This window comes from Xenopus laevis, chromosome 9_10L (genome assembly GCF_017654675.1).
Source record: "Xenopus laevis strain J_2021 chromosome 9_10L, Xenopus_laevis_v10.1, whole genome shotgun sequence".
Taxonomy (NCBI): Eukaryota; Metazoa; Chordata; class Amphibia; order Anura; family Pipidae; genus Xenopus; species Xenopus laevis.
The window spans coordinates 63554974-63580203 of NC_054387.1; the positions used below are offsets into that span (position 1 = coordinate 63554974).

General features: G+C 39.9%; 1 protein-coding gene across 3 annotated transcripts; it reads left to right on the top strand.

The window, feature by feature from the left end:
* On the top strand, positions 1 to 24993 carry tmbim1.L (transmembrane BAX inhibitor motif containing 1 L homeolog). Of its 3 annotated transcripts, XM_041575426.1 has the most exons (13): positions 4277 to 4417; positions 7012 to 7144; positions 13395 to 13718; positions 13875 to 13966; positions 14658 to 14722; positions 15678 to 15731; positions 15824 to 15874; positions 16918 to 16957; positions 17404 to 17441; positions 18123 to 18210; positions 19562 to 19657; positions 22345 to 22398; positions 22939 to 24993. In XM_041575426.1, exons 3-13 carry the CDS (start codon positions 13436 to 13438, stop codon positions 23083 to 23085), a joined length of 1008 nt encoding a protein of 335 aa, XP_041431360.1. In that variant the 5' UTR covers positions 4277 to 4417; positions 7012 to 7144; positions 13395 to 13435; the 3' UTR covers positions 23086 to 24993.
* Positions 24994 to 25230: the final 237 nt, after the last annotated feature.

Consider the following 25230-nt stretch of genomic DNA (forward strand, 5'->3'; position numbering starts at 1 on the left):
CCTGGAGGATTGCTCTTTGAGTGCCTACCCTGTCTGCTCCCTTATGCTGAAGGCTTGGGGCAGAGCTCTTGAGCCTCCTCATTCACGTGGTGAGTCTTTTGAAAAAAGAAATGTTGCTTGTAGATAGTTTAGTCTGTCCAAAGAATATGTTTTAGAATTGGACAAGCATTTGTGCATGTTTTCTGGCAAAATCTAACATGGCCTTTCTATTCCAGAACATTACTAGTAATTTGCACCTTGTGGTAAATCCTCCACATTTACTTTCATAAAGTCTTCTCTTCTTTGTAGACAAAGATACACCAACCTCCTGAAAAGTGTTATTAACTTGACTAATAATTTTGCAATTAGTTGTCTTCTGTGGTTGTCCATTTGGCATTGCTGGTAGTGAAGGGTGAATCTGACCCTTTTAGCTTTGCATTGAAGTCAATGGGTTTCTTCACTCAACATTTTACAAACCACGTGACAATTTTTTTTTTTTACTATACATGGCAAAACATTTAGCTAAACTCACTATTACGTTCTTCTTTAGTGATGAATGCAGGCCTGGATTTGTGGAAAGGCCACCGAGGCCTGGGCATACGGTGGCAGGATTTTAGGGGGCGGCATTCTACCCAACCACACCCACATTGGTTCAAAAACACTTGGGATATGCTGGAGTTCATTTTTTAAATTTCCAGTGTACCAATCCCTATTAAGGGGAGGGGACAGGGGCGACGAATGGCAGCGGGCCTAGGGGCGAACGTTATGTAAATCTGGCCCTGGATGAGTGAAATATTTAGCTGCCTTTTACTATCACTCTAATATTTCTGCTATCTTTCTTATGGGTTTGTTTTTATTTTTCTCAGCCTAAAGATTGCCTGTTTACTTGCACTGACAGCAATTTGGATTTCGCATTGAGGTCAAAGCAACAGCTTCCAAATGTGAATTCCAGACTTAGGATAAACTACAGACCTTTTACCTGCTTAATTATTAATACAATAATGATGGATCTGCCCACATCTGGCCATGGAACTGCTTGTCAGTCAATTGTTCAATGACTTAAAAAGAAGGGGACTACATATACAACATTTTGTAATTCTTAAACCATTTACCCAAGTCGGATATACAGTCAGTACCCTCAAGTTACATCTGATAGGCTGTACTTTCAGTCCCCAATGCATTATTTTACTTCAGCTCCAATATAAATCAGAAAAAGCTAAAATTACAATAACTGTCAATGTCCAAATATTTATGGACTTGACTGTAGCTATCTATACATATGCTGTATAGCTTTACTACTTTACTTTACTACTTTACTTTACTACTACTACGTAGGGTAAATAAGTGTAATGACATCAATTCTAGAGCAGTATATATTTGTAGTGTTGATTTCTGACATATTCCAATAATATCACGCCCCAAGAAATATATATATTTATATATATATATATATCTTCTGGGTATCACATGGATGTAGAGATTTTTTAAGGAAGAGGATTGGATCAAATGGCAGAAGGGCTTGATTGTCACTTACACCAGGGGTCTGACTTCGTCAGTATAAATTTCGTTTTTGGAAAAAGAAGAATATACAGTAGATACCCCGTATTATCCCAGTTTTTTTTATTAATAACCAATGAATTGATGTATATGAACTGGTTTGTATGGATTAATTAATAAATTATTTACAAAACCGATCAACTTTCTCAATTATTTATTGTGCATAAATAAATTAGTACTCTACTCATTCAAATGGGTTATTTAATTCCTGAATTAATACATTTTTGTGCAAGTAGAGTACTAATTTATTTACTCACAATAAATAATTGAGAAAGTTGATCAGTTTTGTAAATAATTTATTAATTAATTCACGGGGTATCTACTGTATATTCTTCTTTTTCCAAAAACAAAATTTATACTGACGAAGACAGTGTAAGTGACAGTCAAGCCCTACTGCAATTTGATCCAATCCTCTTTCTTAAAAAATTCTCTACATCCAAACAAGTTCATATACATCAATTCATTGGTTATTATAAAAAAATGGGATAAAATGGGGTATCTATATTCTTCTTTTTCCAAAAATGGATTTAGAGAATATAACATAGCATGGTAGTACAGGTATGGGACCTGTTATCCAGAATGCTCGGGACCTGGGGTTTTCCGGATAATAGATCTTTCCATAATTCGGGTCTTCATGCCTGAAGTCTACTAGAAATTCATTTAAACATTAAATAAACCCAATAGGCTGGTTTTGCTTCCAATAAGGATTAATTATATCTTAGTTTGGATCACATACAAGATACTCTTTTATTAAAGAAAAAGGAAATAATAATAATAAGTACAAGCTACTGTTTTAATATTACAGAGAAAAAGGAAATCATTTTTAAAAATTTGGATTATTTGGATAAAATGGAGTCTACGGGAGACAGCCATTCCGTAATTCGGAGCTTTCTGGATATTGGGTTTCTGGATAAGGGATCCTATACCTGTACATACTTGTATGTCTGGGGTGGGAGTCTGATTATATAAAACCAGCCAAGATGATTTGATTTGATATTTGATTTGAATGTATCATATTATGTCACATCTTTACTTATTGAATGTTGAATGTGAACGCAGATGATTGGCTGTTCAGTGTTTTATTTATTAAGCATTGGTGGATTTTGTTCCTGCTGAAATTATTTAGACTCATATAGTGTAGAAAATGTGTTTTAAGAAGGTGCTTAAGTTGTTTTGCTTTTGGAATTGGTCTGCATTTTGGGACTTCGCTAGCCAAAGAAATGTGTGATAGTTGGTATTATTTATGAATGGGGCATGCTAACATGCAAAAAAAGAGAGAGTTCTGTGGGGAGAACTGGAGGCTACTGTACATACTCATTATTTATGTACTACCCACCTTGCCCTCTGTCAGGGCAGGGAACAAATGTGTTTACTCATTCTGTATGCACTAGTGGCATAACTTTGGGGACCTGCCCTCTCACCTGGCCTGGAGATAAATCCCAAGTCATACGTGATTTCACTCCCATTGTGGGCCGTGTGGTCTGCTTCCACTGTAGTTACACCACTTGTATGTACAACTATTCACCTTGTCAGGATTGAACTGGCCAGCCAGAATATCACCAGATGTCCCAGAGAGCACTAATAACCCTAGTGGTCAAGAACATTTCCTTTGCCATATTTGCCCCACCATATGACATCTATTACATTTAGCTTAGAGAGTGCCAGCACAGAGAACACAAAGGTTCTCTGGTAGTAGGGTTGCCACCTGGCCGGTATTTTATGGGCCTGACCGGTAAAAGTGATGGTTGATCCCAATGTTATTAATAGGGAAAAAAGATAAATATATAGGAAGGAAGTATTTTTTTCTAGAAAAGGTGGTAACCCTATCTGGTGGTCAGGCCCAGATTTGTGGGCCATAAAGGCCTGGGCCTAGGGCAGCAGAATTTTAGGGTGGCATGCTGTCCAGCTGCTTCTAATGGGTTTAGAAACACTGGGGACATGCTCTTATCTACTATGCGCCAATCCCCGTGCTCCGGACGGGACAAGATAAGACTTGTGCATGCATGCTTATGAATGGGCTAGGCAGGAAGGGGGTGACCCTATGTATCAATATGACCCTGCTGGTTGGGGGCGCTAGAAGACTCATTCTGACATTGCACCTTGCCCTCTGTTTGTACTTGGTACTTACTCATTCTAAATGTGTGGTAGAAGTCACTTGACTTGACTGGCTGCAGTGGCTTAACTACCGGGGGAGCAGGGGGTGCGATTCGGCCAGGGCCTGCACCCCCTCAGGGCCCCCGGCAGCTCTTCCGCCACTTATTCCTGCCGGTTCCGGCCGTACAGAGGGGGGCGGGGGGCCTTTCTGCGCGCCCCGCGCCAGGGCCCGCCCCCCTCTAGTTACGTTGCTGACTGGCTGTAAGTAAGCATTTAATTGTTGGGTAAAATAACAAATGAAAAACAAACAAATTAAGTATTCTAGAAGTGATATTTCTATTAGCTTAAAATAAGAATACAATATTGCAAACTTTTGGAGCTCCAAGGCCCCTTCGTCAGGCTAATACAAATGAAAGCTGGAAAGGCACAGTACTGTCAGATCATTGAAAAGTATTCATGGGCAATACATTAGGAAGTTGCAGATATATAGAGATAACTTGTAAAGATAAAAAAAAATTAATTAGGGTGGGTTGTAAATAGTCCAGCGGTACAAACCATTATCTGAATTTCCTGTTTCTGTCCAGACGATGGAGCTATAACACCACATGCTTAGGAAGGTATGTTGGTAGTTACTAAGGGGAGGGAAGCAAATTCATTTTGTCCACACCCAGAACTTCACTTGTCTGATCTGCGAGCAGGGAAAGGCAAAGGCTGATTCTACCACAACCAAAGAGCACAGCCAGAAGGGTACTAGGTGGTCCCCTGTTCTGCTGCTACGTACTCCCAGGTAAGTAGGATTTGCTGTCTCTTTTCATGGCTATGGACTCGGAATAAGCACCTGCTGGAAATCCCAGAAGGCACATTGATTTTTGTGTTTGTGCTGAGATGATTCCCTCGAGAGAAGGCCAGGAGGGAGGGAGACAGTTTAGGGAGATATTATGGGATGCCTAAGCACTGAGGGGGGTGGGGGATCCTGATACACTGCCATTATCACAGAACTCCTGCTATTATTTGCATTTTGTATCATGTCCCTGGTTAAAGGGATGATTGTATAATGTGTCTGTTGGTGTGACGAGGGCAATATACCCATGTTCCTTTAAAGCTGTGCCTGCGATGCCCAAAATAAAGATTAATTAATCATAGCCCTAGTGCCATGGGATACAATCATCCCCACTAATAGGGATATCTCATGGCTAATTTTAATTCTGAAATTACAAACCAGGGCAGCTACTACATCTTATTTCAGTGCCCCATCACAGAGCATATGGTACTGGAGCAAGAGGTACTATCTTCTCAAAATTCCCCTGGGAACATTCAAGTATCTCTTGAAGTATAATATACTCTGTGTTGGATCACTGAACTAAGATGTAGTAGCTGCTGTGGTTTGTGCTTTTCAGAATGAAAATGACTTCTATAAAACTTAGAGGAAGTGGTCAAGAAGTGAGCAGTATTCGCACATTTTGGATTTGTTCGCTGCTGGGAGTTGTAGTTGAATGGCATTTGCTGGATCCAGTAGCCCTTATGTATTCAGGATGGCCTGTGTGGTTAACTAGGATGTACACGGAATATAAATCAACATTACAGCTGCTCTCTGCAAACCCTTTTTTCCATTCCATTTGGAACATGCTGAGATTAGTGCAATGAACTGTCTTTTCACTCTAACAGGTGTGCTGTGTCGAGTGAGAAAGGTGGGTGGGACAGGACTTTCCCTCGTTATATAAACAGTGGATGGAAATATTTTTAGAAAGCGTAAAATCTCTGTAAATTAAAATCGTCATCAGTGCCACAGCCCTTTTAGTCTGAATGCAGGAAACTAGTCATTCAACACCAGGCCTTCATGCCACCTGTCAGCAGGAGGCAGTTTTGGAGAGTACAGCACAGTTGGGCACCCCTTTTACCTTCGATTTTCCGGGGCCTAGGACAACTGTCCCCACTATGTCCCCCTGATGGTGGCCCTACCTGTATAACTCAGCCTGCAGCCTCTTGTCTTTATATGTCATAACGCCTCAGTGATTTCTAATATCCTTATGATTTACAGTAGGGGGTAGAAAGGGCAGAGTGAGTTCTAAGTGCAAAAAACAGGCACAAACCACCATGTTTTTGGTGCATTTGTACACTGCCCAGCATGTTGGTATTCTTTGTACAGTACAAAGGAGTACAGGTATTCTAATGCAATTGCTTGTTGAATGAGAACTAATTACCTTAATTTTGTGCCACTTGTGCAAAGAAAAAATTGATTCCCCCTTGAGTGCACCATTTACACAACACCAACTTATTTTATGAAGTACAGCTAAATACATGAGTCTATGGGGCTGTTCTTTATTGACCTAAAAAAAGACAAATATTTGGAGTTTTTAGCATCAGTCACATGGCTTTTTTCTCCACCCGCACAAAGGAAGACATTATGTGCATAGTTTCCCTTTTAGTTGTGACATACCAGGAGCTGGAAGAGGAGTTTACATATTTACTGGACAAACTTGTTGAGTAAGAGCCAGCTTCGTAGAGATGCCGTGTGGCTTATATAGGAGTTACCTGGGAACATACATAGCAACTGATTTAAATAATACCCATCATTAATGCATTTATGTCAATGGAAATATTGCGTAATGAATCTCTATATACATTCATGTAACACTGAAACATGTAGCTTTAATCAGCTTGCTGATCATGTGACCTGCCCAATGTACTGAGCATGCCTAAGTTCGAGTAAGCTGATGTGGATGTATGGCCAGCTTTGGTATAGTATTGAGGTAGTTCTGGGAGCTATACACTGCAAGTTCTCTGGTGGGCCTTAGGTGCCCCTTACTGACACTGATACTTTGACCCCTGTGAGGAGGAGGTCATGTGATTAAATTGGTACATTGGCAAGTGTGTGAATCTGTTGCCTGATCATGTGACCTGCCCAGTGCATTCCTAGGAGAGCCTGGGGATAAATCGAAAAATGTCACTGTTTGCTTATTCTTGTGACCGAGAAATTATGCTAAGAGAAGAAAAAAAAACAAATGACTTGATGATGTCTTACAGGAGACTAAGCACATCTACCTATCCTGTTGGAATGAATGCACATATGTATGCTCCCTGCTTATATACAGAAAGGCATGTATTCAATATACTGTATATAATATGTATTCATATATATATATATATATATATATATATATATATATATAATATATATATATATATATATATATATATATATATATAATTATATTATATTCATGTCTTGATGCAGCCCTCCATCCACAAGGATACAGTAGTAGTTCAGCTACTGTGGGCACTGGCTCTCACACAGGGCCCATTTCATTACCTGACTCACAGCTTTTTTGGCTGCTTGCCTAGCAACGGGGTAACTCCCACCTTCTTTGCTTTTGTATACAGAGAGACTGGTAGAGACTGTATCAGCTATTTCAGCGGTAGATTAAACCCTTGGAGAAACTTTTCTACAAATATTAGTATTTGATGGGAGAGGGAAGCAAGTAACACGGAAGCGTGGGAGCTCCCACTCATACAGGTAACTGGAAATGCATAACTTACTTACTGATTTCCTTATTTCCTAAATTGAAGCCCCCAACAGAAGTTCTACCCATAAGATTGAGTATATTACACACATTTAGCTGCTATTTTATTATGGTTTCCTTTGTGGTGTGTCATGAACTAGAGCAGGTCTGACAATCACAAAACAATAAGCAGTTGCAGGTTCAGGCATAGGTCTTAAAGGGGATGTGACACCCAGATATGAACTCTCCTGCGCCTAGATGTTTGTTTCTTTTTGCTGTCACTGTTCGACATGGACATATTTGCGTGTTTGTGGGACACACAAGCACATTTTTTAGCATTACTGTCATTCCCCAGTCATAAAGGGGTTGTTCACCTTTAAATTAATTTTTAGTATGATGTAGTGAGTGATATTCTGAGACAATTTGGTTTTCTTTTTTTATGTTATTTGTAGTTTTTGAGTTAATTAGCTTTTTATTCAGTTGCTCTCTATTTTGCCTTTTCAGCAATCTGGTTGCTAGGGTCCTGATTACCCCAGCAACCAGTCAAATAATTAAAAAACTATAAAAGATATATAATGAATTCCAATTGAAATGTTTCTTAGAATGCCATCCTATAACATTCTAAAAGATAACGCAACGGTAAACCACTCCTTTAAGGTGGCCACACATTGAAAGATCCACTTGTTTTGTAAGGATCTTTCAGGTTGATCCAGTTGTTTGGCCCTGGGCAAGGAATGCATCAATCTGCTGATGCAATCCTTGCCCTGATGTGATTTTCAAACCTGCCTGGATAATTTTCAGCCAGCCCTGCCAGAGGGCTGATAAGCTGGGCACGTGTATTATGATAGGTTACATAGTTAAATTGGGTTGAAAAAAGACAACGTCCATCAAGTTCAACCCCTCCAAATGAAAACCCAGCATCTATACACATACCCCTCCCTACTTTTAATTTAAATTCTATATACCCATACCTATACTAACTATAGAGCTTAGTATCACAATAGCCTTTGATATTATGTCTGTCCAAAAAATCATCCAAGCCATTCTTAAAGGCATTAACTGAATCAGCCATCACAACATCACCCGGCAGTGCATTCCACAACCTCACTGTCCTGCCTGTGAAGAACCCCCTACGTTGCTTCAAATGAAAGTTCTTTTCTTCTAGTCTAAAGGGGTGGCCTCTGGTACGGTGATCCACTTTATGGGTAAAAAGGTCCCCTGCTATTTGTCTATAATGTCCTCTAATGTACTTGTAAAGTGTAATCATGTCCCCTCGCAAGCGCCTTATTTCCAGAGAAAACAACCCCAACCTTGACAGTCTACCCACATACTAATTTAAGTCTTCCATCGCTCTAACCAATTTAGTTGCACGTCTCTGCACTCTCTCCAGCTCATTTATATCCCTCTTAAGGACTGGAGTCCAAAACTGCACTGCATACTCCAGATGAGGCCTCACCAGGGACCTATAAAGAGGCATAATTATGTTTTCATCTCTTGAGTTAATGCCCTTTTTTATGCAAGACAGAACTTTATTTGCTTTAGTGGCCACAGAATGACACTGTCCAGAATTAGACTTGTTATCTACAAAGACCCCTAGATCCTTCTCATTTAAGGAAACTCCCAACACACTGCCATTTAGTGTATAACTTGCATTTATATTATTTTTGCCAAAGTGCATAACCTTGCATTTATCAACATTGAACCTCATTTTCCAGTTTGCTGCCCAGTTTTCCAGTTTAGACAAATCACTCTGCAAAGTGGCAGCATCCTGCATGGAACCTATAGTTCTGCACAATTTAGTATCATCTGCAAAAATAGAAACAGTACTTTCAATGCCCACCTCCAGGTCATTAATAAACAAGTTGAAAAGCAAGGGACCTAGTATAGAGCCCTGCGATACTCCACTAACAACAATGGTCCAATTAGAAAATGTTCCATTTACTACTACTCTTTGTAGTCTATCTTTTAGCCAGTTCTCTATCCAGGTACAAATACTATGTTCCAGGCCAACATTCCTTAAAGGGGACCCGTCACCCAAAAAAATTATTCAAAATCCTATTTTATCAGATTAGTCAAGGAATATGAACTTTAACTACACTATATAAATTATTTGAATCTTGTTTCCTTCAGTCTGGGATTTCAAAATCATAGCAAGCAGGCAGCAGCCATTTTGTGGACACTGTTATTAAGAAAAGCCTTGTATCATCTCTGGATCTTGTTTGTGCACCAGAATGGGGGACCCGATGTCCATCCCCATGCCCTGACCACACAATTATATGGTAAAGAGAACTGGGGGAATGTGGGGAGAGCAGGGACATCTGAGAAGTGCTGAATTGAAAGTGAAAGTAATTGTCTGCCCCGCCTCTATGCCACGGGCATAGAGGAGGGGCAGACAATATTTGATTGACAGCTGAAATTTTTAAATGAGCTTACAACAGCTATGAATGCTTAAATAAAAAATAGAAATTGGATTTCACGTTTAATTTGAAAAGGACTTTTACTATACAGATTTTTGTGTCTGGGTGACAGGTCCACTTTAATTTAACCAGTAACCTTTTGTGTGGCACTGTATCAAATGCTTTAGCAAAGTCTAAGTAAATCACATCCACTGCCATCCCAGAATCTAGGTCTCTACTTACCTTCTCATAAAAAGAAATTAAGTTAGTCTGGCAAGATCTATTACGCATAAAACCATGCTGGCACAAACTCATAGTATTATGATTTGCTATGAAGTCCAGTATCTTATCCTTTATTAACCCTTCGAAAAGCTTTCCTATCACTGACGTCAGACTGACTGGCCTATAGTTTTGAGGCTGAGAACGTGGTCCTTTTTTGAATAGAGGCACCACATTAGCAATTCGTCAGTCTCTCGGCACTATGCCAGATCTCAATGAATCCTGAAAAATTAAGTAAAGAGGTTTGGCAATCACAGAGCTAAGCTCGCTAATTACCCTGGGATGAATATCATCTGGCCCGGACCTCTGTTACTCTTAACATGTTCTAGTCTCTTTTGAATTTCATCATGTGTGAACCATGCATCATTAGTTGTATTACTAGAATTGGTACTGTTAAGAAGGAAACCTTCACTTACTGGTTCCTCATTTGTGTAGACAGATGAAAAATATGAGTTCAGAATCTGCGCTTTTATTTTGTTTTGATCAACCAGCTGACCCCCCTCTGAAAGTAAGGGTCCCACCCCTTCCTGCTTCATTTTTTTACTATTAACATAGTAGACTACGACTGGGTCTTAAAGAAGTGTTATGATAGGCTATGTTATGGGACCTTCTTTTATATGAGTATTGTGATAGTCTATGCTGGGACCATGTATAACAGAAATATTATGATTTCAGAAGTAATAGGATACAGGTTAGACTACGACTGGGTCGTAATTAAGTATTGTAATAGGTTATAGACTGGGACCCTGTCTAAAAATATATTTATTATTAAAATATATAGTTGGAGCCTGTCTTACTGAAGTATTAAAATTGGTTTAACTTGAATGCTGTCTTTCATAAATAGTATGATAGGATAAACTGGACTGGACTTATCTACTAACATGGATAATACATAGATAAGACATTGCCTGAGAGAGATGTAGGATTGCCCTGTCTGTCCAATACCTCTAAATTCCATTGATTCTACAAATACCTTACATTCTACCCAAGCAGCCCAATGTACCTATCTGCTCTTTTCCAGAACTCCAAACCCCCCCAGTACGTTTTTCTTCAAATTAACTTTTACTATGTTGTAAAGTGGTATTTCAAATAATTTGCAAATGGGCTTTATTTTATTTAACTTTTTTTTGCTTATTTTGTGGTGTGGGAATTCTTTACATATTTTTTGTGCAGTTGGCTCATGCTGGAGCTTCATTGCCCCAGACACCAGGCAGCAGCAGTTGGATTGCATTTGGTTGCACTGGGGCAGATGTTTGTTTTGATGTTTATAAGGGACAGAGAAAGGCAGTATGAATGAACTTGCAGTTTGTTTGTGTAGTCTTAACAAGAAAAGGAACCTGTCCTTTTGAATATGTAACCCTGTTAATGTCTGCATGGGAGTCCTGTTGCACTTAATGTACCACATGGGTGGCCTTATCTGTCTCTACTCTAAATACCCAACTGCATCAATTCCTGCCCTTCTGGGTGGGCAAGATAGAACAGAAGATGTCACCTGTTTGGCACTGGATTTAAAATTCTTATAAATCTTAATGATGTATATAATGACAAGAAACTGTAAATCTGTAATTTTTTCTACTTTTTTTCCCCTAAGGGCTCCCACTGATGCAGGGGAATGACATTTTTGCATTAACATAAAACTAACCCAGTTCTTGTGTGGCCCACAGATGAAGGAGATAGATTCATTTACACTACCAGACAAACAGGGAGGGGGGGTGGATATTCCTGTTTCTTGAAACAGTTGGGGGGACAAAGGGGCAGTAATTTAATATTAAAGGGAGCAGCAGATGAACAAGCAAACCATTAGCAAAGCCCATACAGGATAAATGCTCTGAACATGGCTCTGCTACAACAGCCATGACATTGCACTCAGCCAAATGTCAGTGATTTATTCTGTAATACTGTGTATGCAGTCAGAGCCTTAATAAAGAAACATATCTGATCCGGCCCCCAAAGGGTGAGGCTTTTTGGCAATGCTTTGTGCTGTTCTGACTCTCAGTATGTAAATAGTATTTCAGTAGTCACATGTTCTTAGGTAAGCATTACCGGGAGATGATGCATGCTCATGGGGCTAGGAAGGGAGGAAGAAAGCAAGTATTGTTCATCTCTCCCTAAACCACAGTGACCCCTGCTGTTTGCCCAGTGAGTAAGAAATGGGCCGTAAAGTGAATACTTCCCTTGAAAATGAGAACAGGTCTCCTAATATCTGACTTAAAATAGGGGCATGGGAGTGTTTTTGTCTCACTATACATCTCACATAATATTTTCTAAATCTTTAATTGCATAGTGTTTTTCCCGGGGGAACTTCTGCAATACATTCTAGGGTTGCCACCTGGCCGGTATTTTACCGGTCTGGCCGGTAAAAATGATGGTTGATCCCAATGTTATTATTAGGGGAAAAAGATAAATATATAGGAAGGCTGGTATTTTTTTCCAGAAAAGGTGGCAACCCTACCTGCATACCTTCTGGGAAGCTCTGCAGTGTAAAGGGTGAGGCTTGTTGCATATAGGTCAGTTGTAAGTCAGACCTTGGTGGATTCTAGGTGTTCCCAAAGTGTAGTGCTCTCATTAACAGTCATTTCCTCATATTAAGGGGAAATGACCCATTTGATGTGTTTATTTGAGGCCATGTTTGTAAGTGTTGTAATATTTGGGTAATGGTTTTTATTGTTCCTGTGTGTGTGCAGAAAGGGGAAGTTAACCTTAACATTTACTTTCATTATCAGAGAGGCAGGAGGAATCTTTAACAATTTGCTGCTTATTTATTTGTTTCTATTTTGTGTTTTTATTGAATATTGCTGTTTAATTCCACCATTTTTCCAACTTGGAATCAAACTTGTGCTCTTTTGGAAAAGAACAGTCATTGTAGAGAATGTAAATATACACTGCAGTTCATTAGGGAATGTGATATGAACAATGAATGCTGCAACGTACACTTTTATTTGTGGTTCTTTAACTGTGGCTGCTCATTTTACCATTGTCAGGTAGGGGGACAGGGAATGGACCAGTGTGACAAAACGTTTGCTTTCACATTACTTTGATCTCTATGGACAGGGGCAATCAGTGTAAAGTAGATCAGTTAAAAAAAAGTCCTGTGGTGGGAAAATCTCTGTAAATGAACTTAAAGTTACAAAACAGATCAATGCAGGGTGAAATGCCCCTAACCATTAAGGGCCAAGTGTCACCAGCCACCCAGGAACAGCCAGAGAATCTAACATTGTGTGAGTAATTGGCATGTAAGAGATGGATTCAGTAACCTAGGGGTATGTACCTATGGGGATAAACCAGGTAAGTCACCTTGCAAAGTGTATAATACATCCCTAATGTGCTAATACTGGATCAGTAGGCATACTCATACTCTGGTTTAATGTACTTAACGCCATGCTTTGTTGCCCCATGCAGTTACAGTCTCTCCAGCTGCTTAGGAACTACAGCTCCCAGCACCGGCAAAAAATTTAGCTGACATGAGAATTCTGGGAGTTGTAGTTTCTCAACAATGCCACAGTCCCTGATGTTTTGTTAGCTATGTAATGGAATGACTGGAAACCAGGCTTCCCTATGTTTTGTTCATTCCCGTTTTCTAACATTTCAGGCAACAGAGGAAGACCGTGATTTTGTGAGCAGTAGGCAGCCATGTCATATCCAAATGCCCCACCTCCGTACAATGATCGAGACCCACTGCATGAACCGGGTGCTTACCCTCAGCCAGGCGGGTACCCTCCACCAAGTGGTTACCCTCAGCCAGGCGGGTACCCACCCCCTGGTGCATATGGACAGCCAGCTGGATACTACCCTCAGCCTGGTGGGTACCCAGCACCTGCAGGATACCCTCAACCTGGTGGGTACCCAGAGCCTGGGCATAATGATCCTCCAAAGCCTGTAATGCCCATTTTACCTACAATCCCTCTAAACACAGGTAACTACTTCCTACTTATTTATCCCTTACCTTTCCTTGTGTGGCTTTCCATGGACTGACTCTTACATGACTCTTCCTATGTCTGTGCTACAGGGCAATTTACCTGTCCCTGCCACTGTTTAGGTTCTCTAATGTTTTTAATCCCCTCGTGTTCAGGTGATAACGAAATGTACAACACGGGTGACCGAGAGGGAGGAGATTTTGGTTCGTGGGATGACAAGACCGTGCGTCATGCCTTCATTCGGAGGGTGAGTTGTATGCACAGTGCACTTATTGGCGGAAAGATTCCAGATCTCATCTCAAGAGTGGTTCATTCAATATTGATATATAGCCATTTGTAAGACTACCCAGGGAGCCCTATAAGCGTAATTGTGTTCAGGCATATTCCTGGGAGCAGTCATAGTGGTTACTATCAGGCTATGTTAAACATTAATATAAGCCGCTTTCTTTGAGATCATCTTGAAAATGGGTATTCTGTCTTTTACATGTATAGCATAAGTTGTCCTCATGGCATGTTTTAGCACTGCAACTTCCAGTATAGAAAACTTAGATAGGCCTGTGGCTGCTATACTGGCTGCCCTTATACAAACCTATGGCTCACTCTTGGAGTGACCTGGTGCAGGTTCCCCCTGGCAGTTCCTTAAACATGAAATCTCTGCCTTTTACAGACAAGAGAACTATCTGCCATCTTCTCCCAGAGCATGTCTACACCTCTTTATTCCCCCAATTTGTTACAGACCCAACCTACAAATGGAGTTAACCCTTAACGGGTTACTTGAGTAAGATAAGGACAGAACCTATGCATGTGGGCATCACACTACAGTTACGTTTATATGCCCACATTAGTGACCCTCAGCGCTTTGAGAGGTGGGAAGTGTTGTAAGATCATAAATACAAGCCCAGAATTCCTCATCATGTTTCCATATTAATTTCTTTCAGGTTTACGCCATCATAGCTGTGCAGTTACTGGTCACTGTTGGCATCATTGCGATCTTCACTTACGTGTAAGCCTCATTCCACGCAAGATTAATGTTTGACTTACAACTGCTGTCTCCATCTTACTGCTGTGTTTCATATCACAATCATTGCTGCTTACAGTATACATACACATATATTTTGGTTTGTGCTTCATTAAACTGAGGAGCCAATAACATGACACAGTATGGTAATATTATTAGAATGACTAAGAACTTGGTACTCCCAGAACAGTTTGTGCTCATGTCACTGAATGACTGGCAGGATTGCCAAGCACACGGCAAACTGTCTCAGCGTTGCTGGAATGCCCAGCACTAGGCCAAGACAGATTTCAAGTAATACTGTCATCTATACACTTCTCTTTAATTTCTATGCACTTCAGTTTAGTGCAGTTACACAGTAACATAGTAAGTCAGGTTGAAAAAAGACACAAGTCCATCAAGTTCAACCTTTTATGTCTAGATAAAATCTGCCTAACTGCTAGTTGATCCAGAGAAAGGCCAAAAAAACCATCTGAAGCCTCTCCAATTTGCCTCAGAGGGTGAATACATTCCTTCCCGACTCCAAGATGGCAATCGGACCAGTCCCTGGATCAACTTTGTACTAAGAGCTATTTTAAATAAATGTAATTTCTCACTTGCTGAAAAGCCATCCAACCCCCTTTTAAAGCCATCTAATGCCAATACGATTCAGGGAGAGAATTCCACAATTTCACAGCTCTAACTGTAAAAAAATGAACATTGGGATGGATGTCCTTCCCTGGTGATATCCTTCCTAGATGCTTGGCATCCAACTCATTTTCATGTTAATTCTACAAAATGTCTTAATCGCCTTGAAATGGTTCAGATGTGTGTGATTACTTCTTCCCACCTTGCTTCTGTACAGAGAGTCCCTTTCTATGCTTTGGGAAGCTGGGCTTGAGCTCACATGGGCTGTATTACTGTGCGTCTGTTTAATGGGGCCCCATACTCTCTCTCTTTGCAGGGAACCTGTCACCGCATTTATTCGAAGAACACCCGCAATTTACTATGCTTCATAGTGAGTATCTCTTATCCGGCTACAATCTTCTTCCATTACTGATTTTATATTAATGGGTCTAGAAGTAATAACTGCACTTTTCTTTGTAACAGCGCTGTGTTCTTTGTCACATACATCGTGCTTGTCTGCTGTGAGGGTCCCAGGTCAGTGCAATTAAATCTGTTACAGTATATACATACAGTATTTTTTTTTTTTCTTTATTAAACTGGCATTGCTTATAAGGCTGTGTGCCTGTTAGGCTCTTGGCACAGACTGAGTGTGGTATCTTTGCCAGAAAGTGCCCTAGCCATTTGCTATGCACGCTTATGTAACTGGAAGCTGTTGCAATAGAGCATGCATTCGTTTTAAGACCGGATAAGCATCCCCCATTCCCCTCTAAAACAACTGTTTCAGACAATCTAATGGCAAGTTTTGTAAATAAAGGAAATGTGGAAATTGTTCTCTTGGCTTATATTTGCTGCCGGGTCCTATTGTCACTGAGTGATGTTGGGTAATCCACATGCCCCTGATCTACTTATGTAAAGAACCTCTTCCCACCCTGAATTAGCTAACAATCTCACATTCTCTTTCTTGGATGTGAACAAACTTGCTTATTGTTTGCAGCCTGCGTGTCCTGGGCTGAGTCATGCTGGTAAAAGAAGTGTCACCCCTTCTGGCGAGAAATAAAATAACCAGACGTACAAAAGGTTGCCCAGAACAATTTTCTTCTTTATAGAAAGAGATACTTTACTGCAGCAATGGGCAATGAGCAGCTTCTCCGGTGATGTGGAAATACTGCTGCCAGCAAGATGCTGGGAGTTGTTGTGCTGCAATGTCTTGCCCATGCCTGTTTCATGTGAGCTAATTGTGCTTCAAACTTGCAAAGCAACATCCACAAAATCTGAGTTTACACATTTCTTTGTGTTACACATGGCCAGAAGCATCTGTTCGTATAGGAGATGCAAATAGTGTTGCTCAGTCATGGGTCACCCAGATATTTCTTGACTATATATGATATATGACCTGGTTAAAGCATGATGGGAGCCTTAGTATAGACTTTGTTTCTCTCTAGCTCTCGCCTTGTGTATATGATATTTCTTTATAGATAGTCAGATGCTTATTGATCTTGTGTTATAAAATCAGCATTAAGGCTGGGACTCCATTAACAATATCTTGGAATGTCTGACTGTGCATTTTTCCTCCTCAGGAGGCGTTTTCCATGGAACATCATCCTGCTTAGTATATTTGTGAGTATTTATCCTTGTTGAATTATAACATATAGTGTAGAAGAGCTGTTTTTCGTGCAGTGACGTCACAATGGTGTGGGCTGTGGAATGTTGATCTTTGGCCAGGAAGAAGCCTTAGTCCAGCGCTTTCATGCAGTGAGACTGTAGAAGTAAAATTGACACTTATATAAGCAGTAATTATTTAGAAACTGAGTAAATCCACAGGTCTAACCAGTTCTACCACTGCCAGGCAGTGCAGCCGATATGTCGATCCAGATGTAGTTGTACTTTGCCTTGCAATGAACCCTATTAACCAATCAGCAGCTTCTGTTAGGGGAGAGAAAGCACTTTTCTGAATGACTGTATTGGGTTAAAACATGGGGTCATAGTCGCACCATGTCACTACATGAGCCTGTAGGTAATTTGTAGTTGTCCTCTCATTGTTTCCTATATTCATTTCTTCCCAGACACTTGCCATGTCCTTCATGGCTGGAACAATCGCAAGGTATGCTATTAAATTGACACTAATAAGAATAATAAAGGTATGCTATAAAGCTGTTGTTTTACTATGGAAAACAGAATATAAGCATGTTATCATAAAGTTATATTCCTGCACTGCTAGAGCATTCATTGCCACAGAACTGGCCACTATTGTGTGGGAAATGGATCTTATCTGCTTCTTTCCTTCCTTGAGAATCAAGAAAGTTTACAGCCAGTATTAAAGGAAAAATCTACCATAAGTTAAAACATATGTTCATTAACAGGTTTGCTTTCACCTTTATGTAAAGCGCACTGACATGTTAAGCAAGAGTTTTTCTATTTTCTCTAACATTCACAACAGGGTCACTTGAATTTGAACCAATTAACCTGCCTGTATTTTTTTAGGATATGGGAAGAACGCCTTGCCATGATCAAAATTGACCCCAGTGATGACTGCAGAACCACCCTTTTAAAGATTTAACCCTTTGGTTCTGCACCACTCCAGTTAGGCATTCATGCTGCTACCTTGTTGCTAGGGTCAAAATCCCTAGTGACCAGGTTAGTGGTTTGAATGACACACTGAAAAAGACAGAGGGACATAGTATAATAATAACCCCAGACTTGCATTCAGTGCCATTTCTTGTTGCTAGGGTCAGCTCTCTAGAGGCAATAGTTGTGTCAATATGTGGTTTTCTGTCTACTGTAGTTTCTACAGCTCTAAAGCTGTCCTGATCAGCATGGGAATCACCGCCATTGTGACCATAATAGTCACTGTCTTCTGTTTCCAGACTAAGGTGAGTGATACAATGGCTCACAATTGTAATAAATATATATATATATATATATATATATATATATATATATATATATATATATATATATATTATATATATATATATTATATATATATATATATATATATATATATATATATATATATATATATATATATATATATATATAAATATATAATGTGGGAGTTTTCTCCCAAAGTTTCCCTCTTAAAGGGGAGGTTGACCCCTTAATTAACTTTTAGTATGTTATAAAATGGCTAGTTTATTAAAAGTAGGCTACAAATGTATTGATATTGTTTCTTTTTATTATTTTCTATTCAGGCCTCTTCCTATTTATTGTATAGTAATTTGTACCCTAGCAACCAAATTGATGCGATTGCAAACCGGAGAGCTGCTGAATATAAAGCGAACTAACTCAAAAACCACAAATTATAAAAAATGAAAACCAATTACCAATTGTCTCAGAAGATTAACTAAAAGTTAGTTTAAAGGCAAACAATTTAATCGATTACTTATAAACTGAAAAAATATATATTTATATGTATTGTGTGTGTGTGTGTGTGTGTTTATATGGTGTTTGACTATATATATATATATATATATATATATATATATATATATATATATTATATATATATATATTATATATATATATATATATATATATATTGTACCGATTTTTTTTCTATTATAAAGCACTGATGGAAAATTTGTGCGGATTCCCCACCCATCCCTATAAACTTTGCAATTCGTTCACATTTAGATAATGTGCTCTGTATACATAATATATAATATATACATAATCCCCTACCTACCCTCAACTGGAGCCTGTTAGGCTTTAAGATAATTTGACAATGACTAGCATAACAGGACATGAGAAAGGAAGTTAGCAAGTATATATTAATAGAAATAATATTGTTTGAATACTCAGCACAAGTCCTATTTGAGTGTGCTCATATTGAAGAGGGGGAAATACTTCTCCTTTAAGTACTAGGGAAAGGGGGAATCATTTTTATATAGCACTTTATTCCCATGGGTCTCAAAGCAATTTACGGCAAGCAAGGCACCCATTATTGGTGTATTAAGTATGCGGGGCACCAGGACATTAAGTGTCTTATTCAGGATCACAAGAAGTCCCTAGGATGAGATCCCACATCAAAGTTTTTGTTTTTGAGGCAAATACCCAGTTTGTACTGGTGAAGAGTAACAGAGGATTATATTTAAATGTACTGAAAACTGGAAATGCTGGTCCTTTAAAACCTAATTAGCAAGTTGGAGTGCAGTAGTGAGTCTGCACCATAAAGTGGGTGACTATGGTCTAATCTCATTAGGTTTTCTCTTTCTGTGGTAGGTGGATTTTACGTCCTGTGCAGGATTGTTTGCTGTTTTGGGAATCGTCATGTTTGTGACAGGAATCGTTACAGCCATCGTCTTGGCATTTAAATATGTAAGTGTGTCTCATAGCATGGGCAAGGCTCTGAATGAAACAAGAGGGAGGAGGAGGGCACACCCACTGCTGCTGGAAACAATGCGTAACTTTGCTTTAGGAGCGGCTGATGGCAGCGATGGGAAGGGGTGTGTAGAGTCAGATGAAGCAGAGAGAAGGGCTGTGGCTGCCGCCTGCAGAAGAGGAGTGGGGGGACTTAAAGGGGAACTAACAGCCTAAAAGTTGCACACAAACTACTGGATGATTTAATCTCCTCAAATCGGGTTACCTTTTTTCCTAATTTTAGACATATTAAATGCTGGGTGAAGGGACCAAACTAATCCATTTTTACTTGATGGGAACAATTCAGCCAGTGGTGTAACTAGATATTACCCCGCAGCAAATTGTTTTTCAGGCCCCCAAAATGTCTAGAGGTTGACCGGTTTTACCAATATTGAAATTATGCATGCATTAGAGCCTTGTGGGACCTAGGGTTGCCACCTGGCCAATATTTTACAGGCCTGCCCGGTAAAAATGATGGTTGATCCCAATGTTATTAATAGGGAAAAAAGATAAAATATATAGGAAGGCTGGTATTTTTTTTCCAGAAAAGGTGGCAACCCTACCTATACCTCCTGCCCCCCCCCTGCAGCTGCAGGGTCTGCTTCCTCTGTAGATATGCACCTGAATTTAGCCATGTTGGAAACAGCTCAGTCATGCTTATGAAACCAGGGAAATCCCTAAATGACACACATTCCCTCAGCCTAATCATTGTGGAACACAACCTGTTTGCAGCAGGAAAAAAAACCTTTTAAAGGAGCAGTTAGGAATTCTGTAAATAATGGGAGATAAGTTTTCTCTAGAGCAGTGATCCCCAACCAGTAACTAGTGAGCAACATGTTGCTCCTCAACCCCTTGGATTTTGCTCTCAATGGCATCAAAGCAGGATCTTATTTTTGAATTCCTGGCTTGGAGGCAAGTTTTCTTAAAAAATGTACTGCCAAACAGAGCCTCCTGTAGGCTGCCAGTCCACATAGGGGCTATCAGTAGCCAATCACAACCCTTATTTGGCACCACCCAGGAACATTTTCCATGCTTGTGTTGCTCCCCAACTCTTTTTACATCTGAATGTTGCTCACGGGTGAAAAAGGTTGTGGACCCCTGCTCTAGAGGTATCCAGTGTATAGGTTAATGTATGAAATATGTCAGTTTGACTCATGATGTTTTATATTGGCATTGCTGTGGGGAAATGTACAGGGATATTCCTGTGATACGGTGAGGGCAGAATCAAATAGGCATTAAGTCTCTCAAAAATTGAATCGGATTGTTTTAAAGGACAATACCAAGGATTTGTTATTCCCTGAAAATAATTATTAGTCATTACATTCCATATACTAAAATAGATGTGGTAAACACTACTGTCAATAACTACTGGAGGATGCTTTATGTCGTCTAACAACCCCCCAGGCCCGGATTAGATGGCATGCCGCCCAGCTGCATTCTCACTTAGCACACGGGAGCCGCAGCTCCCCAGCGAGCAGCCGCATGTGCTCGCGCTGGTATCAGGCGCATGTAAAAGAGGTGGGCGATAGGACCTGCCGGCCTAGGGGCCCGAGTCACCGAAATCCGGCTCTGCCCCCCCATCTTTGTCTAAGGTGTGAATAGTGTTGTCGGTAAGAGGAATGGCTTCCCATACTCGCAAGGTATCTGTCTATATAGACAGGAAGGCAGCTGCTGAGAACAGTTCTGTCACTAAAAAGTAAAATTTAAAAGGATTCCAGAAGTTCGGTCCTGTAGCCGTTTCTTTTCCGTTCTCCAACCGGTATAAATCTTATGAATCCAAATTCTGTGAAACACCGCTTCTCAAGGAAGCTCAGGAGAAGACGGCAAGAAAAATGAAAAAAATGTTCCAAAATATAGTGTAGTATGTTTTTATCTATTCACCACCTCTCTGTGTGAACCCTACAGTGCTACGCAATATGTTGGCGGTATATAAATACATGTTAATAACCCTCTATGATATTCAATCTCACATGAAACCCACTCCATTCAGCAGACCATGGTTACACGTTTTCTTAACTTTTAGTGGGTACTTACAAACGTTTCAAATGATTATATGACTGTCTGATACTTCACTCAGTGCTTGTATCCAGATTCCACTCCCAATTTGCTAGAAAAAATGTGCTTCATATAGTGTAAAAAAGTTTTTAATAAATTCCAAGTAAGTTTAAAATGACACTCATATAAAATCAAGCAGATTGGCGCTTATCAGTCCGAATACAGCGCACCGGGTAATAGAACCTGGAAAAGACTGAAAGCGCCAATCTACACCATATTAAGTGCGTTTTTCCTAGCAAATCCAAAGTGGAATCTGGATACAAGCATTGAGTGAATTATCAGACAGAATTATCAGATATAATCATCTGAAACGTTTGTAAGTACCTACCTAGTTAAGAAAACATTTAACCGTGGTCTGCTGAATGAAGGAGTGGGTTTCACATGCAATTGAATATCATAGAGTGATCACACAGAGAGGTGATGAGAACAGTTCTGTGTTTACAAGATAAATTACATAGAGCCTTGGAACAAAATGGTGTCTGTAGTTTAAGATGTTATTAGTGACATCTGCTGGCCACTCATGTTTGCACATGGGATAATGTGGCATTTTGTGGGGATGAAGCAGTTAATTTAATGTATTTGTGTTCTAGGTGTATTGGCTGCACATGCTGTATGCTGCACTCGGAGCAATCGTCTTCACTCTGGTTAGTACATTTTGTGTGTGTGTGTGTGGGGAGGAGGGGGTCAGACGCTGTGTATAATTTATACTTGTACATATTGTATGTAAAATTGAAATAAGACTTGGTTCTAACTAAGTCAAAGGATAAAATGAGTCTTCAGTATGTTTCACATCTTAGGTTGTTTATCTGTAATATAGCTATCATATCTATGGAATAATGTCCCCTCTACTGTAAATAATAAGTATATTAGAAGTCAATGAGGAGTTCTGTAACCATATAAAGGCACAAGGCACAAGGCTGAGTAATACAGGGACTCTGAATATCACTCATATATTATAGGGGATAATGTACCTCCTATTGTAAATTATAAGGATATTAGAAGTCACTGAGGAGTTCTGTGACCATATAAAGGCACAAGGATGCAGGCTGAGTTATACTGTGAACTCGGAGTATCACTCATGTATTATAATGTATTATAAGATAATTTATATGCTATGGGGAAAACACAACACCAGTCTGGGCCTAGATATCCCCTGACTCCTTGTTTGCCTTTCCTTCCCACAGTTTCTTGCGTTTGACACACAACTGGTGCTTGGAAATCGGAAACACACCATCAGCCCAGAGGAGTATGTCTATGGTGCCCTGAAAATTTACACCGACATTGTGTACATCTTCCTGAACCTGCTGCAGATTGTGGGCAGCCGGACGTAGATGGGAGCACATTCCTTATAAATAATAACAACCACTCCCTCCCTCATCCGTCTCTCTTATGAATAATGCCTCCCCCTCTACCTCTGTATAAAGAGTCCACCTTTGTCTCAGCTGAGGCATTTGATATCTTCAGAGGTACCCCATGTTCTTCACCACTCGTCTAGATGTTATTACTATTATCATATCTGCAAGTCTATTCTATGATGCCACAAATATATTTTCAGCACATTCCAAATATATTAATATATTTATATATATATTTTTGTTTTGTGTGAAGGGTCTGCAGTTTCCTTTAGCTGGTTGTGCCAGAACAACATAAAGGGGAAGTTTAACTTTGAAATGGGTCTTCATTATAGTTTGTGTTTGTTGCAGAAGGGAGCAGTCTAAGGGTAAGGGCCCAGCGAAAAATCGCCTCTTCTTCGGGCGACTAATCTCCCCGAAAACCCTTCCCGCCGGCTAGAATGTAAATAGACGGCGGGATGCCACTCGGAGCGCTTCGTTTTCCCGAAGTCACCCAAAGTTTCCTCATGAGGCGACTTCGGAAAACAAAGTGTTCCGAGTGCCATTGCGCCGGCAATTTACATTCTAACCAGTGGGAAAGCAGTTTTGTGAAGGTTAGCAAAGAAGAAGCGATTTGCCGCTGGACTTCTAATCTCCCGAAATAGCAGCGTGTGTCTCTGCCCTAAGCAACATTGCAGATGGTCTTTGTTTTTAAATGTTTTTTTAGTTATTTGCATCTCTATTCTAGCTGATTTCAAACTGAATCTTATGCTGCTGTGCTGTTGCTATGATTGTTGACCCTGACAACGCAAAGTAAACTGATAATGAGATTTTATTTTTTTTATGGTCAGTACGACCTTATATATCTATCTGTTCAGAGGCATGTTTATCTGACCTTCATTCAGTTACACAAATGCCTGCCAGGGTCTGTTAAATCAACCAGGTAGCAGTTTTATTGCCAAACCAGAGGGCCGCTGAACAAAAAGGTTACATGAGATCATTTAATCATGCACATTTTAGGTTAAACTTCCTTTACAATTAGCTACTGTTTATCGTCATAAGCCAAGCCTTGCACTCTGTATATACTGTATGTTTACTATATATTTCTCTGATACAATTTGTCTTTGGGGGGCTCTCCCAGTAGCTCACATGCCACCCTGTGGCCCTGATAATAGTGCTATTTTATGTGAGATGATAGGGCCACGGATTGATCCGCTAGTGGAAAATATAATGCACTATTTTGGGGCTTGAGAACTGACTGTGTTTACATCTTCCTGAACCTGCTGTTGTGATAGAGACTATATACCTGCATAGTGTTTTATTCCTTGTTAAATTAAGATGATGGATGAGTGTTACCTTCATATTAGGTGTAGCCGAGTTACATGGATGCACACAACATTCTAGTCCTTTTCTGTTCTCTAACAGGCACTTTGCATCCCGTCCCCACCCCTTTAGCAAGTACGGATTCTGGGATACCCTGGATTTTCATCCCTGAGTTTGGACGGAGATTCTGGCCTGTAATGGGTTTATTTAAGGGAAGGGCAGATTACCATCCCCTATTACCAACTCCCATGGATAATGGCACCAGACCAGAATATTCTCATTAGTTCTCAGCTAATGGGGCAGGTATTAAATTGCATTCAATTAAAAATGGCGCCTCCTTGGTTTCTTTATAGAGGATTTTGATTTTCCCTGGGGGCAGTTTGGGTGCTGTATTATCAATCATCAAGGGCTTGAGCGCTCGCTGCCTGCGGGTTTTATAATCAGTCAGAGAATTTGGGACAGAATATATATTATATGTAAATATTTTCTTTGTACCCAGCGACTGGGAATCCAGACAAAGCCTTAATGTCAATATTACCGACAAGATTTGTATTTTCAATGTAAATAAAACAATATTAGACCTTGTGTATGAATCCTGTATGGTTTTGATTTAAGCCAGGTACATCCTACTTGCAGTATAGTGAATATAGGTAACACACTAAAAAGTAGTCTGTTTACGGCAGGGGGACCCAAACGGATGCAATGAATGCAGAATTATGGTTTTAGTACATGCCAATTAGTACCACTAGTTATTAAACTGGTGAGCAGTAATGACAACAGCTCATCAGTGTTACTAATAGAAGACCTCCCATTGGTAAAATC

What these genes read in the sequence shown, in the direction of transcription:
- tmbim1.L (XM_041575427.1), top strand. Translation starts at nt 13,436, where the DNA reads ATGTCATATCCAAATGCCCCACCTCCGTACAATGATCGAGACCCACTG. An exon ending in TCATCCTGCTTAGTATATTT is followed by an intron (nt 16,958 to 17,403) that starts GTGAGTATTTAT and finishes ATTTCTTCCCAG; the next exon opens with ACACTTGCCATGTCCTTCAT. An exon ending in ATGGCTGGAACAATCGCAAG is followed by an intron (nt 17,442 to 18,122) that starts GTATGCTATTAA and finishes TGTCTACTGTAG; the next exon opens with TTTCTACAGCTCTAAAGCTG.